At 41.5% G+C, this 26,092-nt stretch overlaps 1 protein-coding gene across 14 annotated transcripts in view; it reads left to right on the top strand.

Annotated features, from left to right (window-relative positions):
- The window catches only part of NRXN2 (neurexin 2), a 760,118-nt gene that overhangs the window by 255,193 nt on the left and 478,833 nt on the right, over positions 1 to 26,092 (top strand). For 13 of the 14 annotated variants that reach the window (XM_075837456.1, XM_075837449.1, XM_075837451.1 and 10 more), the window contains one exon: positions 14,720 to 14,749. The exons of the other annotated variant lie outside the window; for it this stretch is intronic. In XM_075837456.1, the coding sequence (XP_075693571.1) occupies positions 14,720 to 14,749 (30 nt within the window). The remainder of the gene's footprint in view (positions 1 to 14,719; positions 14,750 to 26,092) is intronic. 14 annotated transcript variants of the gene reach the window in all.

Raw genomic sequence — 26,092 nt, 5'->3', positions numbered from 1 at the left:
AGGACCGATCCCTCATAAACTCATGCTGATGCTGCGTTGACAGTTTATTTGCATTGTGATACTCGAGAATAGCATCGCTTAGAAAACCCTTAAATATTTTACCCACAATGGAGGTTACATTTACAGGTCTACAGTTTCTGGGCTCACTTTTTATCCCCTTTTTGAATATTGGCACCACATTTGCTATGTGCCAGTCCTGTGGAACTGATCGTCATGATAGAATCCTTAAACATAAGAAATAAGGCTCTGTCTATCACGGTACTTGATTCCTGCAGAACATGGGGGTGTGTGCCATCTGGACACAGTGAATTGTCTATTTTAGTATTTTTAAAGAGGCTCTGTCACCAGATTTTGCAACCCCTATCTCCTATTGCAGCAGATCGGCGCTGCAATGTAGATAATAGTAACGTTTTTGTTTTTTTTAAAACGAGCATTTTTGGCCAAGTTATGACCATTTTTATATTTATGCAAATGAGGCTTTCTAAAGTACAACTGGGCGTGTATTATGTGCGTACATCTGGGCGTTTTTACTTCTTTTACTAGCTGGGCGTTGTGAATAGAAGTGTATGATGCTGACGAATCAGCATCATCCACTTCTCTTCGTTACCACCCAGCTTCTGGCAGTGCACAGACACACAGCGTGTTCTCCAGAGATCACGCTGTGACGTCACTCACTTCCTGCCCCAGGTCCTGCATCGTGTCGGACGAGCGAGGACACATCGGCACCAGAGGCTACATTTGATTCTGCAGCAGCATCGGCGTTTGCAGGTAAGTCGATGTAGCTACTTACCTGCAAACGCTGATGCTGCTGCAGAATCAACTGTAGCCTCTGGTGCCGATGTGTCCTCGCTCGTCCGACACGATGCAGGACCTGGGGCAGGAAGTGAGTGACATCACAGCGTGATCTCTCGAGAACACGCTGTGTGTCTGTGCACTGCCAGAAGCTGGGCGTTGTGAAGAGAAGTGGATGATGCTGATTCGTCAGCATCATAAACTTCTATTCACAACGCCCAGCTAGTAAAAGAAGTAAAAACGCCCAGATGTACACACACAATACACACCCAGTTGTACATTACTTTAAACACGCCCAGGTCTACTTTAGAAAGCCTCATTTGCATAAATATAAAAATGGTCTTAACTTGGCCAAAAATGCTCTTTTTAAAAAAAAAACAAAAAACGTTACTCTTATCTACATTGCAGCGCCGATCTGCTGCAATAGGAGATAGGGGTTGCAAAATCTGGTGACAGAGCCTCTTTAAGGATACACTGCACTTTTTGCTGTCTTAAGCAGGAGACATTTAATGGAGAATTTACTTTATCCCTAATTATGTCGACTGACATTGGTTTTTCCAGTGTAAATACTGTAGAGATAAATGCGTTTAATATATTGGACTTTTCCTCATCTTCATCCACCATTATACCCAGATTATTTTTGAGAGGGCCGACACTTTCAGTTTTGAGTTTATTATTTATGTATTTGAAAAATATTTTTGGGCCATTTCTAATTTCTTTGTTTCTCTGTTTCAATCTTTGCTGCCTTTTTTTGTCTTCTACAGAAATTATTTTTTTATTTCTAATTATTTAATGCCTCGCTACTATTGTATTGCTTTAGTAGTTTGAACGCTTTCTTTTTAGCATTTATTGCTCCCCTTACTGTTTTATTTAACCACATCGGTTTCATCCTGTTTCTAGCTTTTTTTTATTCCCATAAGGTATATATTTTTCACAGGACCAGTTTAATAGGCTTTTAAAAATGTCCCATTTAGTTTGCGTATTTTTATTTTTGAGGACATTGTCCCAGTATTTGCCCTTAAGGTCATCCCTTAGTCCATGAAAATTTGCCTTTCTGAAGTTTAGTGATTTTGTAGGTACTCTACTAAACTTCTTATTAAAGGATACATGAAAACGTATTATGTTGTGGTCACTATTACCTAGATGACCCCAAATCTGTACTTTTGATATCCTGTCTGGCCTATTGGTTAATATTAAGTCTAGAAGTTCTGTTTTATGGTTTGAATAATTGCAAGCCCCATAATCCTATAATTTGGCAATCTGATGGGATTTGTTATTTAAAAGCTAGGTATTAAAATTAGTTTCTATGTGAAGTCAATAGTAAGGACACAGACACAGATGAAAAAAGACAATACTATACCAAAATGACAAAAATAAATAAATATAAACAGCAATGCAACTGAGTTAAAGGCTTAATGTATAAAAGTTAATACCAGAAGGTATACAGTTCCAATTACAACAAAAAGAAACCCCACAAGTGTGTCAGAACTTTTTGGATTTTTTTCAGCATTCATAGGAACCCACTAACAAGTTTTGGCATCAAATCTTGTACCCGGACCAGAACTCTAGGTTAGGCCCAAAAGTTCTCTATGCCTGTCTAGTTTAAAGGCTACTATTAAGTGTGTATTTATATGCGCTGTTTATTTTTAAAAAATTGGTGCAATTTGTGCAGAAACAAAACAACAACACATTGGATCCCCATAATCACAGCGAAAACTTAGTGCCTCCCCCTCCTCTGTCCAAAGACTTCTATGGGTAGTGCCTGTGTCTCTTTCTCTCCCTGCTCCCTCCTCCTGCTCCCTCTTCCTTCTCCATAGACTTCTATGGACAGCAGTATTTCTGTCTTTCTCTCCCTGCTTTCTCCTCCTGCTCCGACCTCCCGTCTCAATAGACTTCTACTCTATTGGCAGGCAGTGAAGAGACAACCCCCCCCCACTTCCTGTAGTCTGTCCTCTGCTCTGTAACTAGGGAAAGTTTTGCTTGACAACAGGGGGTGGACAGCAGATTACAGGAAGGGACACACCTAGTGGCAGCAACTTCACATAGAATTTGCATGAATAAAACAACAAAATTTAACAGAAAGTAAATTGCAAAGTTGATATATATCTGGTGTATTATTACATTAGCATACGTTTTTTGAAAACTTATTACATTCAATAAAGAGGAATACTCCATTCGGGTCCACCTTCATCAATTAGCCAAAGCAGAGAACAGCCTAGAAAGGCCATCTCTCTCTCTCTTTAGGACCAGTTTAAGGGGTGTTTTGGAAGAGGTACATTGGTGTACATCAAACTAAGCCAGGCAACATAGTGAAAGTGGTTTTAACTTTTTTTTCTTCAACCATTCATGAATGGTTCTTTTCCAAGGTTGGGGACCTCAACCGCTGTTTGAGTTCCACATTGACCTGGGTTATCCCCAGAAAAGTCCTTGAGATCTGACCCTGCTGTCTTTTTTTTCTTGCAGGAAATTGGGTGGTCACACAAGCACTGTTTTCATCTTCCCCTCTGCTTATAGCAGCATGGCAGAGGGAAGACTCTCTCTCCATTCTTACATAGTCCCTTATTGTCCTTCTCAGTGTTTGGCAGTGAAGGCCCAACATAAAATGATCACTTAACATCTTACTGTTACGGCTGCGGCCACGGACAGCCGCCGCTTACCTCTGTCGGAGGTCTGCGACCGAAGCTTCCTGGCCGCATGCCAGCGTCTCCCACCTAGGAGATGCCAGCATCTCCCTCCTCGGAGATGTCAGCATTTCCCTCCTCGGAGATGCCAGCTCGTGCAGCAGACCTTCTCTGCACTGTCCGTTAAGGTGCGCGCGCTCGTCCCCGGGCTTAAAGGGCCAGCGTGCGCGATTACAAAAAATTCCCTATCCAATCCCCAGATCACCCTAGACTACAAAAGGGCTCCGCCCTTCCATTTCTTACGTGAGCATTGTTGTTGACTACCCGTGTTTGTTCTGCAAATGGTCCCTCAGTTGTATCCTGCTCCCAGTGTTCCCGTGCCCTGCTACCTGCATCCTGTATCCTGTGCTGTGTTTGTTCCTGTGCCTTATCTAGTGTTGGAGTCGTGTTGTGCCATCTCCCACTTATGCTGTCATACACCACGTCTGGTGTCATCCACCACGCGTGCGGTCATACACCATGTCTGGTGTCATCTGCCACGCCTGGTATCATCCACCACGTCTGGCGCCACCTGCCACATCAAGCTCCATCTGCGCCAAATCTTCTGCTACTGTCTGGACTCTTACAGGTACCCTTGTGCTAAGGACTTTGCATAGACTTTTTATAGACTGTGATTTGGCCAGCTGCCACTCCGCTACGGTGGAGCGGCCTAGTGGGTCCACATACCCTGAGATCGTGACACTTACTAGGTTCTATCACTGCTGCACATCCCTCTCCTGTCCTTCTTGAATGGCCTTTTCCATAGATTCTGCGGCCCAATCACAACGCTGTACTGTCTCACCCACATTCTAAGTCCTTGTGTAAAATGTTTTTTACTCAAGTCTGTAACAGAGATGGTGTCTCTAAACAGTGCCTAAACCGAACCTTTAGGTGGGCAATCATTTCAGCTATTGTGGCTGGCATTACCAGCACTGCCTGCTATTCATTGCCCTCCGGGGAGATCAGACCAAGGTCTGCTTGATGGGTAGCTGGCACCCCTTACAATTGTATAACTGTGCTCAGTTGCTCAACCCAGTCCACCATTGTTATTAACTTCCTGTCAAAATTAGAGATATAAATGATAACGACACCTACGGCGAGAATGATTGGTATCAGAAAAAAACATATTAAAAAGATGAATGCATTGTAGATCCGCTGAATCTCATTGTGCCAACTACGACAAGATGTCGTTTGTGTAAATCAAGCTGAGCTAGACTACAAAGTGAACATAAGGCAAGTGGTTTCAACTTTGTTTTAAACTCTGCATCCTTTTTTATGAATGGCCTTATTTTAAAGGTGAGGACCTCAACCTCTAATGGAGTCCCACTGTGACCTAATTGTGCCAGCGTGACTGAGTACTCTGCAGCCGGTCACCAAGGGGCAGCCATGTGGCTTACTATGGAAGTCTGAAAACCTGTAAGGCTGCCAAGGGTTCCTCTATGGGTCCTAGTGCCCGTCATGTCGCTACCTTTCGCAGACTAGATCGCCATTCGGAGTTGAAATTAAATAAAATAAAGAAGCTCTGCCTTCTGCTTCCCTAGGGATGGCAATTAATTTGCGTAACACTAAATCCTGTAAACAATACACTTAGTCTGAAGGCACATCATGCTTTTAAGGGCCACTCTGGTCAATAATGTTTGAACATCTTCAAGCAAACTTCATAAACATATTTCATTACAGGAGAACAAAATGTAACTCAGAACAGAAGTTCCTGTGCAGAGAAGGAGACTTGAAGGGGAACGTGCACCCCCAATACTGTATAGCATATGACTTTATAAGCTTAGCTTGCTCAGTCCTAAGACAGGCCAGACCTATAGTTGTGAATATCCAGCAGGACTCCTTCCCACAACCCTGCAGTCTCCTACAATATACTCAGGAAGGAACATATAATACACAGGGCCTCACTTGGGCCTGCAGCAGTTTCTCCATTGACGTGCCACGTGGTCTCTACTGCACTTCCCCTCCCCCTGTGTATTTATCTCCTCCCCCTCTCTAGGGTGCCGCACCAATCCGAGTTAATGGTGTAGACAGCCTCACGCTGCATTTGTGGCGAGTCTCCGCACAAGCTTGTGATAGCTTTTCCCTCAGATCAAGGGTTCTTCCAGAATGTAAGCCTCACATACAACAGTTGCAGATACAGACCAGGGAAACACTGAAGGAGGGCAAGCAAGATAAAACACACAGGGCAATGACATTGCCTTCCCCCTCATACATATGCAAACCTTCCTTATACTTGACATGTCTGTGCGTTACACGAATAGCCCATGGACTTTTTTTTTTTTTACATAGTTTAGATAGTTACATAGGTTGAGAAAAGACAAAGGTCCATCAAGTACAACCCTTCTCAATCCATTACTTGTCTTTTATTGCTAGATTAGTTATAACCCCTAATGCCATTCGTCAGTAAATATACATATAGCCCTTTTTTAAATGCTGACATAGTATCTGACATTACTACTTTTAGGGGTAGGCCACTCCAAATTTTCCTTACTCTATCGGTAAAGTACCCTTTCATATATTGATGTCTGGAATGTCTTTCTTCCACACGCAATGAATGTCCCCTGGTCCTTTGTAAAGTCCTTGGAAAAAACACATTACGTGCCAGTTCTTTGCATTCACCACACATGTAAGAGGTCCTTCCCTTGTTCTGTTATTCCCAGTTATATTCCATTTAATGTACAAGCATTAATAATATTATTGCATCCTTGGTGAATTACTTTACATTTATCAGCATTAAAATTCATCTGCCATGTTTTTGCCCATGCTGCCAGCTGAGTTTCAATTATCCTACAAAGTTTTGTACCGACATCAAAATCTGACAATTTAATAACCATCCCATCCACAAGGCCATTAGTAAATAGATATAAAAGATTTGGGCCTAACACTGATCTTTCTAGTACCCCGCTGCTTACTTCCGCCCATTTTGAGTAAATACCATTTATAACGGCTCTTTGTTTACTGTTACTTAACCAATTCCCTATTTATGTGCATACACGGTCCCACAGTCCCTGCGTTTTTAGCTTCAGAACAAGGCTGTTGTGTGGTACAGTATCAAATACTTTTACAAAATCCAAATATATCACATCAGTCGCATGACCAACTTTAAAATTTGCACTTACCTTCTCATAGAAACCAAGCATGTTGGTTAGGCATGACCTGTTTTTCATGAACCCATGTTGGTTATCAGTTATTAGATTATTCACCGCTATATAGTATTGCAGTTCATCTCTTAGAATGGCTTCAAATAGTCTACATACCACAGATGTCAGATTGGATGGCAGTTATTCTGTTCCACCTTCTTAAATATTTGTACAACATCAGCCGTCCTCCAATCCTGTGGCACTAATCCTGTTACAAGAGAGTCTAAGATGAGATACAATGGTGTGTCCATTACTATGCTTAATTCCCTTAATGCCTGTCGATAAATGTATTTTATTGGACATCATGCAATGCCTTATTTGCCCTTTAGTGGTGCTGCAGGGGAATTGAACTCTTACTGCCAGGTTCTTCCACAGATTGCATATGATCACAGGGGGGTTCCTGCTGCAGGATACCTAGTGATCAGGATATTTTTAGGTGTCTCTTCACAAAAAGGAATTGTCCAAGTGTACGAATCCTTTAATATGTGGTTTTAGGGATTCATCAATACTTACAACTAGTCACTGAGTATGTGCCATTCATTTTTTGTTGATAAAATACAACACATTCTTGTTATACAACACTGAATGAAAAATAATAATAATTCAAATAGGTTGTTTTAGTATGAAGCCAAGTAATATTAAGTATTAGTGTTAGATAAGCAATTATACTTTGAAATGAGATATTTATAGAAGTGGGAACAAATGACAACTTTTTAGCAATATGTAAATTACTACCCAGAAATTATCACGGCATGGGGAGACATTTTGGTACTAATACATTGGTTATACATGGTAAGCAGTTAATGCCGGCTCCCTAAATCTATTTTTCATCTAATGACAAGTAACCTCCATTGGCGTGTCTGTAGGTGGTACAGAGGTTACATGCAAACCTGGGCCTTGATGCCTTCGGCCATATAAGAGGACAACCAAGCTATAAATGACAAGTGATAGAGAGGGGCTCTTTTACTTAAAGCTATGCCTATGGTAACAGGAATATCATGGAAGGCCAGTTATCATTTAACGCAGTGAATCTGAGCCGTAACTTATGCATCCCATCAGGGCGGGCCTTAGGATAGATGGTGCCCCGTGCAAAATTATCTTTCGGCGCCACACCCTTATCTTAAAAAATGACGATAAAGAAGTATAATGCCCCCCACAGTATAATGACCTTTTTAGTGCCCGCACACAGTATAATGCCCCTTTAGTGCCCCCTATACAGTATATTGCCCCAATAGCTGCCCCACACAGTATAATAATAATATTTAACAATATATATTATAACACCTTTAAGGACACCGTTTTTTATCCTCAAGGTGTGTCCACACAGTATAATACCCCGTAAGTGCCACACACAGTATATTTCCCCTGTAGTGCCCATGCACATTATAATGTCCCTCAGTGGCCCATACATAATATAATGTCCCCTTAGTGACCTCCACATAGTATAATGCCCTTTTAGTGGCCTCCACACAGTATAATGTCCCCTAAGTGCCCCCACACAGTATAATGCCTTCTTTAGTGCCCCCAAAGTATAATGCCCCTTTAGTGGCTACACACAGTATAATGTCCCAATGTGCCCCCCTCAGTATAATGCCCACTTTAGTGCCCACCCAAAGTATAATGCTCCTTTTAGTGCACGCACACAGAATAATGTACCCCAAGTGCCCCCACACAGTATAATGTCCCCTTTAGTGCCCCCACAAAGTATAACATCCCCTTTAGTGCTTCAACATGGCATAATGCCTTATAGTAATACCCACACAGTATAATGCCCCCTTTCCCCCACATAGAATAAATAATGCCCCCTGTGCCACTGTGCAATTTAATAATTATGTATAAATAATGGCTGCATTGCAGCCTGGAGACCCGGGAACCGAGCAGTGGTTGATTTTACTCAGCACTCGTCCAGGCAGTCCTGAGTCCTTCTCTGTTCTGGCCCCGGCGCTGCACTGTGACACACACATCCTGTGTCAGTCTCAGCGCATGGGTGGCGCGAGAGCCAGGGGCATAACTAGGAAACACTGGGCCTCATAGCAAATATTTGACTGGGCCCCCCTACCTTGGGTGCCACACACAGCCCCCCCTTCTAGATAATGCCTCCCTGTAGATTGTGCCATACAGCCCCACTGTAGATTATGCCATACAGCCCCCCTGTAGATAGTGCCATACACCCCCTGTAGATAGTGCCATATAGCCCCCTAAAGATAGTGCCATACAGCCCCCTGTAGATAGTACCATACAGACCCCCTGTAGCTAGTGCCATACATCCCCTGTAGATTATGCCCTACAGCCCCCCTGTAGATTGTGCCATACAGCCCCCCCCCTGTAGATAGTGCCATACAGTACCCCACCTCCCCTTGTAGATAGGGCCATACATCCCCCACCTCCCCCTTGTAGATAGTGCCATACAGCCCACCACCTCCCCCTTGCCATACAGCCCCCCACCACCCCCTTATAGACAGTGCCTCCCTGTAAATTGTGCCATACAGCCCCCTGTAGATAGTGCCATACAGCCCCCTGTAGATAGTGCCATACAGACCCCTGTAGATAGTGCCATACAGCCCCCTGTAGATAGTGCCATACAGCCCCCTGTAGATAGTACCATACAGCCTCCCTGTAGCTAGTGCCATACAGTCCCCCCTGTAGATTATGCCATACAGCCCCCCCTGTAGATTGTGCCATACAGCCCCCCCTGTAGATTGTGCCATACAGCCCCCTGTAGATTTTGCCATACAGCCCCCTGTAGATTGTGCATTACAGCCCCCTGTAGATTGTGCCATACAGCCCCCCCGTAGATTGTGCCATACAGCCCTCCTGTAGATTGTGCCATAAAGCCCCCTGTAGATAGTGCCATGCAACCCCCCTGTAGATAGTACCATACAGTACCCCACCTCCCCTTGTAGATAGTGACATACAGCCCCCACCTCCCCCTTGTAGATAACGCCATACAGCCCACCACCTCCCCCTTGCCATACAGCCCCCACTACCCCCTTATAGACAGTGCCCACCCAAACAAATAACACAAAAAATATATATTCCCATAGGCCCCGTTCCCGTAACGAACAGAGCTGCTCCACAACGTCGCCAGGATCCTTGCATAGGCCGGCTTGATCCAGTGACGTCATCACGCCAGCCTGATCAAACGTGGCCTTTAGCCTAGTAAATGGCAGAGCAGGGAGCTACCTCCATGCTCTGCCAAAGTGTACAATAGTATCTGCGTCCTGAGGACGCAGATACTATTGAATGTGGCATCGCTACCGCTGTAGCAGCCATAGCCGTTGCTAGCGGTGCCACTGGGCATGGCTTACGCCACTAGGGAGAACAGAGAAGGAGTGCCCAGGTGGAAAGGCAGCTGCAGAGTCGCCGGGCCCACGCGCATCAGAAACACAAGCAGGGGAATTGAGCCAGCACAGCGCCCCCTTCCACCTGCTGGAGTGATGTGCCCTGTGCGATGGCACAGGTCGCACACCGCAAAGGCCAGCCCTGCATCCAGTTCAAAAGCTATTGCTGGGCTCTCCATTGAACTGACTGTGTTTTTATGTGCATCGTATATTATGACATTATGCTGTATAGAATCTGAACAATATATGAAAGTATTGATTTGTATGTAGGATGATGCTGAATGACAAACTTGACCTTGCTACATCTGACAAATCTTGTACCAATAAAAAATTGTGTTTTAGCAGGTTTTGTTGTTGATTCAAGGACAAACTTGTATTATTTCTGTGTGTCTAGGTTAGCTGTGATATACATATTACTTACCACTTACATGGTTTTCATATCATGATTCGAGGTTTGAGTTAGCAGCACTGATAGTAACAGTGTTCTGTTACATGTAAATGATATTATAGCATGTCATTGTCATTTTAAGTAATAGCTTCTGTTTTTTTTTTTTTATTTATTCATGGACATTGTGCCTAAGATCAGATGTTCGAAGAATATTGCTAAATGTGTATGACATAATTAAGGCCTCAAGCACACCAGTGATTTTCTTCAGTGTGCTATCCGACTTTCTAACAGATGGCACACTGGCCCACTCATTTCTATAAGGCCATGCACACTTCCGTTATTTACGCGGATCAGTGTGTTTGTTCTGCAAATTATAGAACAGGTCCTATTTCTGTCCGTTTTTGCGGATCAGTGTCGGCCATTCTATTCATTGGTCCATTAAAATTACAGACCGCACGCGGAAGCCATCCGTGTGTGATCCGTGTTTTGTGGATTCCTGATTTGCGGCCATATAATGGTCCACAAAGGTGTACTTGAGGCCTAAAGGAACTTGAGCATGTCATATATGAAATAATGATGTAAAGATTTACAAAGTAAACCATCTACAGTACCCTGTTCTCTAACACGCCAGTTTATAGTTCCAGTTACTCTTCATACCATAATTTCAAGTACCTGTTAATTAGAAGCCCTAAACATAAAGATATCCAATTTAATATAGTCCCATTGCTATGGTTTTGCTTTCTAATAAACTTCAGCGTTTATTTGACTGTTAAATCACACAGCTGTAGGCTTTATAAATTTATTGCATGCCAGTACAGTATAATAACCTATAAAAGTTTTATTGCAGATGTTCATTCAGTGTAATGTAAAGATAATTTATATTATACACAGTATCACCTTACAATATGTCCCACATAACAGCTGTTTATTGAGTCCCGTAACTTAGCATAATGTTGGAATTTGGATGGACTGCATACTTTACAGGTAGCTGCTTTCACGCTACGCCAGGAGCGAGATAATAATAGTGATGGTGATTTTTTAATGCTTATTTTACTCATAGTTGATAAACATGACTGTGATTCTGAATCCTTATGTGTAGTATTTGCGTGTAGTATTTATCTTGTAAGCTCAGCCATTTGTGCTACAGACTTCTGTTTTCAGTTTCAGGCACAAAAATAAGGTAATTCCTGTCAGCCATTTTAACTTTTATGGGGCCAACACCTTGGTCTCCCGGTCAAGAGTCTGTGTTTACATGTAAGGCTTCTCTTCGCCCTCCCTTTTATTACTATGGTAACCAATCACTGTGACACAACTACATCCTAGCCCTCTCACAGTGTAGATACAAATCTGATTCAATTAATGCCTGCAGCTTTATTGCAGTTAAAACTGAAGGCCCTTTTACACGGGCCAATTATCGGGCAAACGAGTGTTCATGTGAATGCTTGTTCCCGATCATTGTCCTGTGTAGAAATGTATGAGGATAAGCGATTGCAGTAAGATCGCTCGTCCCCAAACACAGCTCCTTGTGAAAGGAGCAGACGAGCGCCAATCAATGATCTGTTGGGCCGTGGAAGAGGACTATAAAAGATACTGCTAATTGCTACAGAGATAAGATCTGGCACAGACGTCTAACGTAAAGCTCCTGGGTCCAATGCAAGGTCTGTAGCAAGGGCCCCAAATATTACATGTCATTTGTAGTATTGTTCTCCTCATATGGGGTAGATGGACCAAATATTACATGTCATTTGTAGTATTCGTCTCCTCATATGTTGCAGATGAACCTTTTGGAGCCTCTAAACTCCAGGGCCTAGTGTGACTGCAACCTCTGCACCCACTATTGTTACACCCCTGATCTAGCACATTTTTCCTTTCTCATTGTGATGACTAGCCCCAAAGTGTGTGTGAAGGATAGCTTAAATACAAATGTCTTATATATCTACAAGCGGTCTGAAATGTGAAACGTTCAACCTATTAAGCACACGTTGAATAACATATAGACAAGCATTAGCTCCCTAGTGATTTACCAGGCAGGTACGCATGCTAGGCACTGTAAGGGTATGTTCACACGGCCTATTTTTGGCCGTTTTTCGGGCCGTAAACGGCTGAAAAACAGCTGATAAATTGGAAGAAGAACGCCTCCAAACATCTGCCCATTGATTGCAATGGGAAAAATGGCGTTCTGTTCTAACGGGACATTTTTTTACGCGGCTGTTTTGAAAAACGCGTAAAAAAGGTGGCGAAAAAGAAGTGCAGGTCACTTCTTGGGACGTTTTTGGAGCCGTTTTCCATTGAAAACCGCTCCAAAAACGGCCGTAAAAAACGCAGCGAAAATCGCGAGTGGCTTAAAAACCGTCTGAAAATCAGGAGCTGTTTTGCCTTGAAAACAGCTCCGTATTTTCATATGTTTGGGACTCAGTGTGTGAACATAGCCTAATTCAGTGATGCCATCATTGATGTCAGTGATGTATGCAGCTTATGTGCAGTTTAGAGTATTAGAACTTGAATGGGTAAGACAAGGTATTTTAAAAAAACAACTACATACATTTTACCTTACAGTGAGGTATTCAATTTACGTTCTCTCAAACGATAAAATAATAAAATAATAAAAGTAAAGCTGCCTCGTTATTAGTGTGGTACATTAATGATACCATGCTAGTTGGTTTCGTTTTCACATTCCTATAAAATAATAAAGAAATAGAATATAAAATAATATAACAGAAAATCCACCATCCAGTGTTGTGTTTCAGCCACCACGGTCCTCTTCTTTGTAGCGAAGTTATTATACATTAGGCGTCTAGAAAGACTGCAAAGTAAAGTCTGTTTGTTGCAACTTATCTTGAATGGTAGAATAAAAAGAAAAAGTTTTGCTTCTGTAAAGATATCTGCATTATATTGTTGTTGTTTTTTTTTTTTCCATTTTTATTAGGGATTTTGTTGGGAAAATGACATTAGTTCAAATATAATGAAGAGTAATCCTAATGTAATATGATCCGTGATGTTGGAAGTGCGGTAATAGCCCAGACAGGGATTATGCAAATTAATTTGACCAATTTATTATTAGGATTTAGGCTTGAAGAAAAGGGGTTGTCTGGGATTAGAAAAAAAGGGTCTGCTTTTTCCCGAAAACAGCTCCACATAGGGCATGACTTGTACTTAAGCTCATCCCAATTCAAGTGAATGAGGCTGAGCTTCAATATCAGATGCACAACTTGGAGTAGCGCTCCTATGTTTCTATGTTCCTATGTTTCTATGTTCCTATGTTTCTATGTTCCTATGTTTCTGTTTTCTCTAATCCCAGACAACCAGATAAATTACAAAAAAAAATAAAATAAAATTATCAATCTTTCAATTTTTATCATTGCGTGAAATGTCTGTATTATGTGTACTATCTGCTTTCTACTAAATTATATATATTTCAAACATCAGTGATTGCCTTGCCCCAAATGTATTTAATTATGCATGAATACTTTAGAATTAATTTATTCAAATGGCAATACATTTCTGTCTTACTGCTGCATTTATGACACAGTTAAATATTAATCCTGCGCATGTTTTGTAAATGGTATATACATTCCTGATTATTATTGCTGTTTGATATATGTTTAATAAAAGTGTTTTAAGAAAGCTGTCACTGACAATTGTTTTTTATTGACAGCGCATTGCACGGTGTTATGATGTGAATATGTCAAGTGTGCACTTATATGAAACAAACATTGAGGATACCTTACTCCTCCTGACTTTATTTCTGTTGATTGTTAAAGTAACGCATAATGTTTCTTTTGACAGTAGCTGTTACACTATTGCATACAACACTCGGCTTTCTTTGCCTTACGTTGTATATTTTCTATGTGTGTTTCCATCCTACTGTATATATATGAATATATATAAAGAAAAAGCATTTGGCTCTTTTATTTTGTTGTTTTATATTGGCTTTTTATTTTTAACTTTATATTTGACCTTTTTGTATATTTTAAAAGTATTTTATTTTTCCCTTTCCCCCTCTTCCAAATGCTTTTTCTTTTTTCAATGAAACCAAAGCCAAAAATTTCATATCTCTCTCTTTTGTTTGTTTTTTTGGCATCTCCCCCTCTCCTTTCACCGATCCCTATCCACTCCTCACCCTTACCCATTTTTCCCATCCTACCCATAACTGGGGTGAGATGCCTGTCACAAATGAAAAAAAAAAAGTTACAATTCATTCCCTTGAACCCAAACTTTTAAATTGTGGCATTTAAAATAAAATCCTCAGAAAAATTCTTTAGAATTTTTAATTTATTTTTGTGACGTTTCTCTAAACTTGTCGTTTATTCGTTTTTTTTTCTTTCTTTCTTTCTTCTTCTATCCCCCCTCCCCACTCCCACTCTGTTCTGATTTTTAACCCATCCCCAAAATCCGAAGTTCCAGCACATCTGACGTTAAGCAACCAAGGTACGGATTTAATCCACTTTTTTTTTTCTATCCCTATTCCTGGATTTATTTTTTAACCCTACATGCTGTCTCTCTCTTCTTTCAATATCTCATCACTTCTGTCTTTCATGTTCTTTATCTTTCCTTCATATGTGTCTCATGCATCATTGGTTTCAATCATATTCCACTATCATGTATCCCATTTGGGAAAGAGACAGGCTGTGAGTGTATTCTTTTGGATTTTATTTCTTATTGCCTTTTTTCTCTCTTCTTTGTATTACTATATCTTCCTTCCTTCCTTGCTAACTCTATTCCTTTCTCCTTTCCGCCCTAACCTCCCTCTTTTCTTACCTTCCTTCTTTCCTTCCTTTCATTTTCCTTCCTTCCGAGGGAGCAGGGAGCTATTGAAAGTGAACTAGCTCAAGAAAGCTGATTATGAAAGAAAAAAATAACACCATGCATGGACCTATGATGAACTGATCTTATACAGTGAAACAGCAGGAATAAAATTCCTGCACTTTTATTAGCCAGACATACGTAGACACAATAAAATTACATTTGACTAAACAATCCATTATTTTTTTTCTTCAATACAAAATGATTAATAATAGAAAAATAAAAATTATAAAAATACAAGTAAAATATTTTTTTTTGCTTTCTGGTTTACATTTTAATACATTCCTAGTATTAAAAGTGGCTAATATTAATTACATGATAAATACAGATGATAATTGGCTTCATAACTATATGGAAATTAAATTAAATTCAATTCAAAATTGTTTCTTAAAAGGATGTAACTTGCTATTCTGTGGTTATGTTCTGAGCACAATTTAGTTTCCATATATGTAGAATGATATAAACAGGGTCTGTCACTAGAAAGAACTGTTTAATTCAGGACATCTATTAGACAACCTAATAACCATTAGCTAATGGAAACTTACCTGCCACCTATTAAGCTCCTGAATGACTAACTGGTAGAAAGTGTCAAAAAGCTGGTCACTCGATTCTACTTGGCCAATCGGCTAAGAAGTAAGGCTGTGTTCACATCACCGTTGCTTTCCGTTGAGGGGAACCCCTTAACGGAAATGCAAATAGCGCAGTCGACTGAGCTATTGATTCCGTCAAAAACTATGAAACCCTGTCACAACGGTGACAAATGGAAACCATTAGCAAAGTTTCCGTCACCATTGAGATCAATGGTTATGCAAACGGAAGCTAAGGTTTTCGTTTGCCTTTCCTTTGTGGGGTTCCCCCGACGGAAAGCTCCGACAGAACCCCTCAACGGAAAGCAAAGCTGATGTGAACAGGCCCTAAGGGTCTGTTTTGCATAGAGCTCGCTTACATGCCTTGAGTTGAGTTTAGGTTTCTGCTCTGTAGGTGCAATAGCATATTAATATGACTGCATCTTATAGATGCTTTACAGAGGACCTGTCACTAGGTCATATAAGTTAAACTGGTTAACTGACCTGAATAGCGCTGTCTCCATGATTCTAGTGCTGTTTTTTTTTGCTTTCCTGGACCACCCCATTCCAGAGATACGGTACACTGTTGAGTTGGCTACCTCTATGCTAATTTGCTGTAGTTAGCCAACAAGGCGTAAACTACCCTCAAGCTGCCTCACCCTGATTGGTCAGCATCAGAGGCAGGGAAGCTAGCTCCACCCTGTTGGTTAACTACAGCAAATGATTTTTTTCCTGGACCCACCATTCCAGAGATATGGACCACTGTTATGTTGGCTCCCTATATATTAGTTTGCTGTAGTCAGCCAACAGGGTGAAGCCACTCTCCCTACCTCTGATGCTGACCAATCAGTGCGAGGCAGCTTGAGGGTAGTTCACGCCTTGTTGGCTAACTACAACAAGTTAGCATAGAGGGAGCCAACACAACAGTGGGCCATATCTCTAGAACAGGGTGGTCCAGGAACAAAAAAAAAACAGCACTGGAATCAGCGCTATGCAGGTCAGTTAACCAGTTCAACTTACATAACCTAGTGACAGGTCCTCTTTAATTTAAAGAAATCTGTCTGTTGACAGATTATTTTTCAGTGAATGTCCACCCTGATACAGAGCTCTAAATAGATATAAATATAGCCCCTGCATAGATATAGATTTAAGATATAGCATACTTGTTGTCCGCAGTCGCCACTAGAGGGAGCTTAGGAGGTATACTGTATACCGTTATACATTGAACTCAATAATAACGCAGTATGCAGTAAGATTTAAGAATCTCCTTATAGCAGCTGCCGGCAGACAGCATGTTATAGTTTAAATCTATGTATATGCCAGTGGACGTATGAGAAAAACAGTTACCAAATGTTTCCAGCATCGGAACGCCCTGTAATCAGCATGTATCAAAGAGGAATGGGGATGACTGGATAATTCCTTTAATATGCTAAATATAAACCATGACTAGTAACTATTTCTAAAATGGACATGAATATGACGAGATTCGGTTACCCTATTTTTTTCCTGCTTACATATAATACTTGTTTACTATATCAGTAGGAAGAACGAGTATATATGGCTTCAAATGAGAAGCAGCTAGGCATGTTACTTACAAATTTAATTCCAAACATTCTAAGATAATGTGATATAAAGGGTCACTTTCTGTTCCTCTGCTCCCCCTTTTCTAGCCTGCCTCACATCTCTTTTCTTGGTACTTCTTTCTTGGTTTGGTTAATGCAACAGACTTCCGAGCATTGGTTCACTGGTCACCCCTCATCTCCCGCTCTGCATGCTGTGAGAAAAGTGTTATCTATTATTCTCATGTACTCACCGGTCATCGGTTTCTTCATCATTTGCTGCTATTTGCATGTTCTGCCAGCTCTTCCATAGGAAATATTGTACACATACAAGCAGAGAATATTGTGTATCTATGTCTGTGAGCATGTGCGTATTCTTTGTCTGTTATCAACCGCTCATCATCAAGTCAATGTCAATCGTTTTAGAACTTTTTACAATGTAATGGCTTCTCTGATCGTTGACGATCATATATGTGGTGCAGTTGTTGGAGAAAACTCCATGCAAATGGATCACCAACAGTACCAGATAGAGATCGTCTATGATCAGTGTAGCGGTATGTCAGCAGAGGCTCAACCAACACCTTACAGGGGGTTGTCTCCTTTAAATTATATGTGTGTGCTTGTAGTAGTATCTCGCTTATATTCTTGTACTTTCTATGTGTTTGCAGTCTCTGGTCACAGTACTTTTGTTCATATTTCTGTTTATCCTAAAACAAGTATATTAGTAGAAGCTTGTGCAATAACAATTGTCTTATTGAACTGCTTACTCCTCCATATGCCTAAATGTTGATTAGGATTTTCACATTGTGCAGTATAACCCACATAAACCAATAGAGATGAGCAAGGAATTGCGTGGGCCACTGAATAGACTGTGGTATCAGTCAAGAGAAGCTCTACGTTTAGAGCAACTTTTCTATAAACTAATCCATGACATAATGTAAGTGTCGGAAACTCATCCTTTACCCGTCGTAATGATCCAGTAACAACCAGCAAGGCTGCAGAGAATTTTACATTCCTAGATATTTTTTCCTATTTTAAGACTTTTCTGCAGAATGCAGACTGTATCTGAGAGAATCCATAGAGAATCTGAAATTTCCTAAAGCACTGCGGGCTATAATGGGAACACTCCTATAGATAAAAGAAGAGTTTCTGATACGTACAATATATCATGGCATTGCCATTTAGTCAGTTGACTAATATATTTTCTTTTGTGCACTGAGATAACTCATTCCATTAAAATAATAGCAGGTTTACCGTACCTGCACTATTATAAAAATCCCCAAATAACACACTCAGCCCTGCTACATTAAAGTGAATAGTATCTCCACACGTTGCGCTTTGCTTTACCATTGATCCTATAGCAGTTCTGCCTGGTTTGTTTTATAGCAGCGTCAGCCGGTTTGAAGTCACATTCGGTGATATCAGGTCATTGAACCCATATCTGTGTCACCGCACCTGTGTCCCACATTGTAGTAATGAAACCACATGTATAATTTATTTCTATGGTGTGAAGCACATATATGTTCTATATGTACCATATAACGAAATACATGTATGTATTGTGCATTTCTGTATTTAAAGCAGTTGAGTTTCTACAGTCAAAGTGTATTATATGCTTGCTAGTTATTTAGAAATTGCTGTAATGATGGGATGTTACAATCTTTCTGCCCCATAATACTAGCAATTAAATTATTTTATAGTGATGACCTGACCTCTGACCTCTAATTCATTAAAATAATCAATGTTGTAATAGCTTGGTATATACTCCCCGTACACTGACTGAAGAGAATGCGAAAGAGGGAGGCAGAGAGAAAGGACGGGAGGGAGAAGACGGAAGAGAGGGACAGGCAAAGGGATCAAAGATCGAGGGGGAGGGAGGGAAGAGAGAGTAAGAATATGATACAGTGGCAATAATTATTTACAGGGTCAGCTCAAGGACATGGAATATATATAGGGCATAGGACTTGATCCAAACAGTAAATATGTGTACAATGGGGTTTGTTCTGGAAGGTCTTGAAAGGGGTCCCAGGGCGAGATTCCCAATATTTATTTTGACTTAGGAGAAGCCTGTGATGTGATCTCAGATAGTAATTGTTTGGAAGAGTCTCATCATATATAAATGTATATGCAGATACCCACTGGTTCTGCAAATACCAGCACAAACAAGATTTATTCTGCTGGGCATTGATTTTGAAACAGTCTCAGTGTCCTGACTTGGCATCCGTTCTAGAATATAATAGTGTCTGGCACATTGTATGATTATACTTTGTCACTGAACATTGCGGTCTCTAGTGAATTATTATAGTATTTACGTTTACTGTAAGCGTGAGAGTTAAGAGACAAGCTAAGAGACATTTACTAACGGGAAATAAATGTAAGAATTTTCTGAATTAAAACCCAAAAAGGATACAGCATTGTTTCTGTGGGTCTGATATGTATCTATTAAAATTGTGCAAAGGTAAGTTTGAATCTAAGGCGGGCAAAAACGCCACAAAAAACACTCAGAAACAAGCGCTGCAGGTTTTTTTTTTGCCTCCCTTTGATTTCAATAGGAGGTCAGAGGCGGAAACAGCTAGAAGAAAGAACATGCCGCCTGGGGGAAAGAACACCTCTGCGTCCCATTGAAATCAATGGGCGGGCGATTTGGGTCGTTTTTTTGGTGCTGATTCGGATGAGGTTTCCACATCAAAATCAACACCAAAAAACGCTGTTATTTGACTCTAATCGCTCAGATAGTTATGTGTACTCTTTATTTTAATTAAACTAAGTAAAAAGTTAGAATTCTAAATAATCTTATAGTCCCTTTCCATCCACAGCTGCATTCACAATTCACCAGACGGCTTAGCTCAGATCTTGCAGCATTTCCAGCTGGTTCAATGTCTGCCTATAGTTTGGTGATTTATATTTTGGTAAATGTAGTGTAATCCCAAAATACTCTCCCAGAATGCAGAGGCAAATAGAGCACTGCAGCTAAGTTATGTAGGGTGTGACTGTCAGGAGAGAGTTGAATGTCTCCCATAGCCAGCTGAAGATGCAGCCCATGACTATAAAAGCTGTGGTACCATGAGACCAGTGCAAAACAAGTAATGCTGAGTATAGGTAAACCTAGCCTTAAACTAACAGACACAATGGGCGGAAAACACTCTACACCAGGGGTCTCAAACTCGGTCGGGTAAGTGGGCCGCATATAGAAAAAATGGGAAGTTGACGGGCCGCATTACTTTCAAATTTGATACAATACAAAATTATTGTTAATCAATTCGTTATATGATCTACCTACAATACTACATTACTATAATAATACCGCTAGGTTTAACATTTGAGAGATTTCATCAAGTGCTTATTTCAACAATCCAGTTTTCCAGTTTAAATGTCGCTAAATGCAGTCCGGCGGTTCAGATAGCACACACGTCAAGATTGGGCAGCCCCTTTTTAGATAGTGCCACAGTGCCCTCGGTGGATGCTGCCGCAGTGCCCACGGTGGATGCTGCCGCAGTGCCCTCGGTGGATGCTGCCGCAGTGCCCTCTGTAGATAATGCAACACACCCCTAGATAAGGCCATAATGCCCTCTGTAGATACTGCCACACTCACACTTGTAGATAATGCCACAGTGCCTTCTGTAGATAATGCCACAGTGCCCTCTGTAGATAATGCCACAGTGCCCTCTGTAGATAATGCAACACACCCCTAGATAATGCCACAGTGTCCTCTGCAGATACTGCCACACACACACTTGTAGATAATGCCACAGTGCCCTCTGTAGATGCTGCCACAGTGCCCTCTGTAGATGCTGCCACAGTGCCCTCTGTAGATAATGCAACACACCCCTAGATAATGCCACAGTGTCCTCTGTACATACTGCCACAGTGCCCTCTGTAGATGCTGCCACAGTGTCCTCTGTAGATGCTGCCACAGTGCCCTCCGTAGATGCTGCCACAGTGCCCTCCGCAGATGCTGCCACAGTGCCCTCCGCAGATGCTGCCACAGTGTCCTCCGCAGATGCTACCACAGTGATGTCAGGGGCTTGCCCAGAGTTGGAGTCCCGGAGCAGAGCCGCTTCTAGCACTCTGCCTGGGATTCCAGCTCTGCTCCTGACAATACTGTCCATATATGGACATGGATGTCAGGGGCAACCCCAGAGCTGGAGTCCCGGGCAGAGCGCTAGTAGGCTCTTCCTGGGACTCAAGCTGTGTTCCTGACATCACTGGGACTCCTGCTCTGGGGAAGCCCCTGACATCATTGTCGATGTATGGACAGCGATGTCAGAGGCTTCCCCAGAGTCTCAGAGCAGAGCCTATACTAGCGCTCTGCCCGGGACTCCGCTCTGGGGAAGACCCTGACACACTGTCCATATATGGGCAGCGATGTCAGGGAATTCCACAGAGTCCCGGAGCAGAGCCGATACTAGCGCTCTGCCCGGGACTCCGCTCTGGGGAAGACCCTGACACACTGTCCATATGTTGACAGCGATGTCAGGGAATTCCACAGAGTCCTGGAGCAGAGCCTGTACTAGCACTCTGCCCGGGACTCCGGCTCTGGGGAAGCCTCAGACATCGTGTGTCCAAACATGGACAGCAATGACAGGGAATTCCACAGAGTTACGGAGCAGAGCCGATACTAGCGCTCGGCCCGGGACTCCGCTCTGGGGAAGACCCTGACACACTTTGCATATATGGGCAGCGATGTGAGGGAATTCCACAGAGTCCCGGAGCAGAGCCGATACTAGCGCTCTGCACGGGACTCCGCTCTGGGGAAGACCCTGACACACTGTCCATATATGGGCAGCGATGTCAGGGAATTCCACAGAGTCCCGGAGCAGAGCCTGTACTAGCGCTCTGCCCGGGACTCCGGCTCTGGGGAAGCCCCAGACATCGCTGTTCATATGTGGACAGCGATGTCAGGGAATTCCAGAGTCTCGGAGCAGAGCCGATACTAGCGGCTCTGTGTCCCGCGGGCCGCAGATGACAGCCCCAGGGGACGCACGTGGCCCAAGGGCCGCGTGCTTGAGACCCCTGCTCTACACCATTCATCTGGCATAGAAAAGTTGTAATTTTCACAAAAACTCGCTTTTTGCACAAAATTTTGTGCAATGTTTACATTATGCTGCCTCTTCCACTTATATTCCCGAGATATTTACTAAAATTATGCCAAAAATTAACGTAAGTTATAGTGCAAATTTACGCCAATAGCCGCCTCTTAATAAATTAGGCACATCTTACTCCACTTCTTTTTGGATTAACACTGGCATATGAAACGCCAGTCTTAATAAATTGCCACTATTGTGATAACATTTCCTATTATACAAAGAATTATATTTCTGGTAACTACAAACATCTAAAGAATTCTCCATCTTTTCTACAATATAGGGCTCATGCACACGACCGTGCTTGTAATCACGACCCGTACTTTTACGGGCGGTGCTCTCATTATAAAGTATAGTAGCACGGCACGTAAAATAAATATAGGACATATTCTATGTTTTTCAACGGCACGGGCACCTTCACGTAAGCAAATGGGAAGGTACCCGTGGCCAATAGATGTCTATGGGCCCGTAATTACAGGCGTTTTTACGGTTGAGTGCATGGGGCCAAAGGTAACTAGTCTCCTACAGCTTGTGTTTACCTTATCTTCTCTAAATCTCATTCCCATTAGAAACATTTATGGCATATCGATAGGAGAGGTAGTCATGTATGGGCAGTCACGCTCCATAAAATTCTATGGGAGATCGAGAAACAGCCCAGCGTACTCATGTGTTTCTGTATCACCATAGTCTCTTATTGAGTGTGATTGTACATATGCAGGCACCTCCCTGGTGAGAAATGCACCCGTCCGGATAGGACATTTATGGTGTATCCTATCTATATAACCTGAATGTCTCTACTGTGGGAAAGTCCCATTTAATGTCCATCTTAATTTCCAGCTAAGACACACCGAAGACCACCAGTGAACAACGAGTCTCATGTTTGATAAACTAGAGCAGATGAAAAGTGGAGCGATTGTCAATATTAACCAATTAGATTTATTTTTTTCATTTTCTAACCTGCATTGAATAAATGAATGCTGAAATCCAATTGGCTGATGATGGCAAAACCCAAATTTTTTGCCTGTACTATGAGGCTTATATCTGTAGTACATGAGGCTTAGAAGTGTAGAAACATACTAATAATGAAAGCTATTAAATGGAAGCTTATGATATACAAGTTTAATACAAATATACAAAAATCTGATATAATGTTGGTTGTGAAGCTGGGTCTATAGGCTTATATTAATATGACTGATTTAGCATAAGACTAAATATGCCCTAGGGATGTTTGATCGTACAACCCTTTTCCATATTCCCTTATAAGAAACATTGGAGATCCCTTTCTATAAATCTTGAGCCAAGAGTCACTGCAATGAGAAGCTATTGCTCCTGAGGACCGCAGCCTTTGGCATTATATGGGCGCCTATTGATTTTAATGGGCACTATATAATGCTTTATTAAATCAGTGTTTACCATGTGGTTCCTGCCTAATGAAAAAGGTTTTCCCCACTACAGACATTTATGATATAGAAATCTTCCATAGAGAGTGACTACACATTCACAGACACCACCCTAATGTCGAGAATCCTCAGTGACTGATCTGTGGGCCGACAGCTGAAGGATCAAACTGTGTTTCATTCTTCGTATTTTAGTGCCCTGGGCAGATTAAGAAAATTGCCTGCGGGATTCTCTCCTGTAGAATCTATTTAAAACTACCATACTTTCTAATAAAAAAGATTTAAACACATTTTAAATGCAATTTGATTTAAAAAACAGACAATAAATTAACCCGATAAATCTAAATAGTAAATTAATCATGTTCATAGCGGGAGCAAAATCTGCTCACAGACAAATATTTTTTTGATTATTTATTTAACAATTCTTTAATAAGGAAATATTTTTTAATAGTAAATACATTTTTTGGGCAAATTTTTCTGTTTGTTCACGCCCTAAACCACTTCATTAACCCCTTAATGACCGCCCACCGTCTTTTGACGGCAGGCAGTGCAGGTGCTTCGTCTACAGCAACGTCTTTTGGCGTCACTGTAGAAAAGGCTGATGAGCGGTCATCCTCTAAGCAGGAGCTGTAACTTACAGCTCCTGAACAGAGCAGCCTGCTAAATACAGCCATGGTCGGAAAACTTTACGGCCCCAGATGTTTAACCCTTTGACCACTGCGGTCCGTGACTGCGGCATGATCAAAGGGAACTCCCCACTTTGATCGAGTCACTGGAAAACCGGTGACGCGATTGAAGACCACGGAATCCCTGTGCAGTCCGCCCTGAGGATCTAGAAAGGACACCAGGGCTGTCTGTTCAGTTTGCCTGCTGTTAGGGCACACTATGTGCTGCCCTAACAGCAGCCTGTGTCATAGTGACACAGTATAATGTATTAGCATACATTGTAAGTAAAAAATAAAGTCATAAATAAAGTTATCCATTAATGGGAAACATTTTTTTTAACAAAAATAAATTAAAAAAGTCCATAACAAAAAAAGTCATTATTTTGCATGAAAAATATTTTATTGCCCCTACATTACATAAAAACAAAAGCTAAATGCTCCAAATGCGGCCCTACCTGCGCAACCTCTCTTCATGGCTGACAGCCCACACGTAACTTCAAGCTTCATCACTGGGTCTATGAAGTGACCCATCAATGCAGCACTAGCAGCCAGGAGCATTGATAGATTTATTTATTTTTTTTAAAACGGCATATTTATAAGATTGCAAACCCTATAGCTACACCACTGTATAGGATTATATACAGGGCTCGTGGCTCTAATCAAAGACACTTGTAGAGCGTTCACCACACAATGCCCCCTGTATATAGTGTCACAACCCCCTGTATGGTTCCACACACAGTCCCCCTGCCATACATCCCCCTTGTAGACAGTGCCACGCAGTCCCCCGTAGGTAGTCCCACATACCGTCCATGTTTCAGCAGACAGTATTGTGTATGATAGGCTTAGATACAGGGCCCCAGCAGTCAGTATCACACATGCTAAACTTATATACAGGGCCCCAGCAGTAAGCATCCTTGTACTAACATATGTTCACCCCCCAAAAAAATGTGTGTGCGTGTATGTATATGTGTGTATATATATGTATGTGCGTGTGTATATATATATATATATATATATATATATATATATATATATATATATATATATATATATATAAACAGCACAAGACAAGTAACAGCACCAGGACTTCAAAGAAAGGTACAGGTGTGAACCGAAACGTTGCTCATTCTTTCCGCCTGATGGTGAATAAACCAACATCTTCCCAACTTTGAAGTCCTGGTGCTGTTACTTGTCTTCTGCTGTTTATTCCATTCCAAGGAGTTGATTCATCCTTTCACTGGTAACGTGCACATGGCCCAATGTTCGGTTTGCCTTGAGTGCTGTGTTTTCTTTATCTATACACATATATATATATATATATATATATATATATATATATATATATACACACACATATATACAGTGGTGGATTAAGTGTACCATGGGCCCTGGGCTGTTGACACAACTTGGGCCCCTCCTTCCCCCTCACACGCAATTCAACCCCCCCCCAACCCACTGACACTGTACCCGTCAGTGCCACTGACCTGATGGATACAGGTTTTAGCACTAGATACAGCTGCTCTGTATTCAGGATATAAAGCAACTGTATCTCAAAAAGTAAACATAATTTTTAATAAAAAGTATTTAGAAAGTTGCACCAAACACACTGATACACTGTTTTATTAAAGAAAAAAAGAAATAAAAATAATATTAATAATAAAAAAACGTATAACACCTCTCTTTAAAGTGTAACTAAA

The sequence above is a fragment of the Rhinoderma darwinii genome, chromosome 9 (assembly GCF_050947455.1).
Source record: "Rhinoderma darwinii isolate aRhiDar2 chromosome 9, aRhiDar2.hap1, whole genome shotgun sequence".
In the NCBI taxonomy this organism is placed as follows: domain Eukaryota; kingdom Metazoa; phylum Chordata; class Amphibia; order Anura; family Rhinodermatidae; genus Rhinoderma; species Rhinoderma darwinii.
Note: the sequence above shows the minus strand (reverse complement) of the source record. Positions and strands in the feature narration are given on the sequence as shown.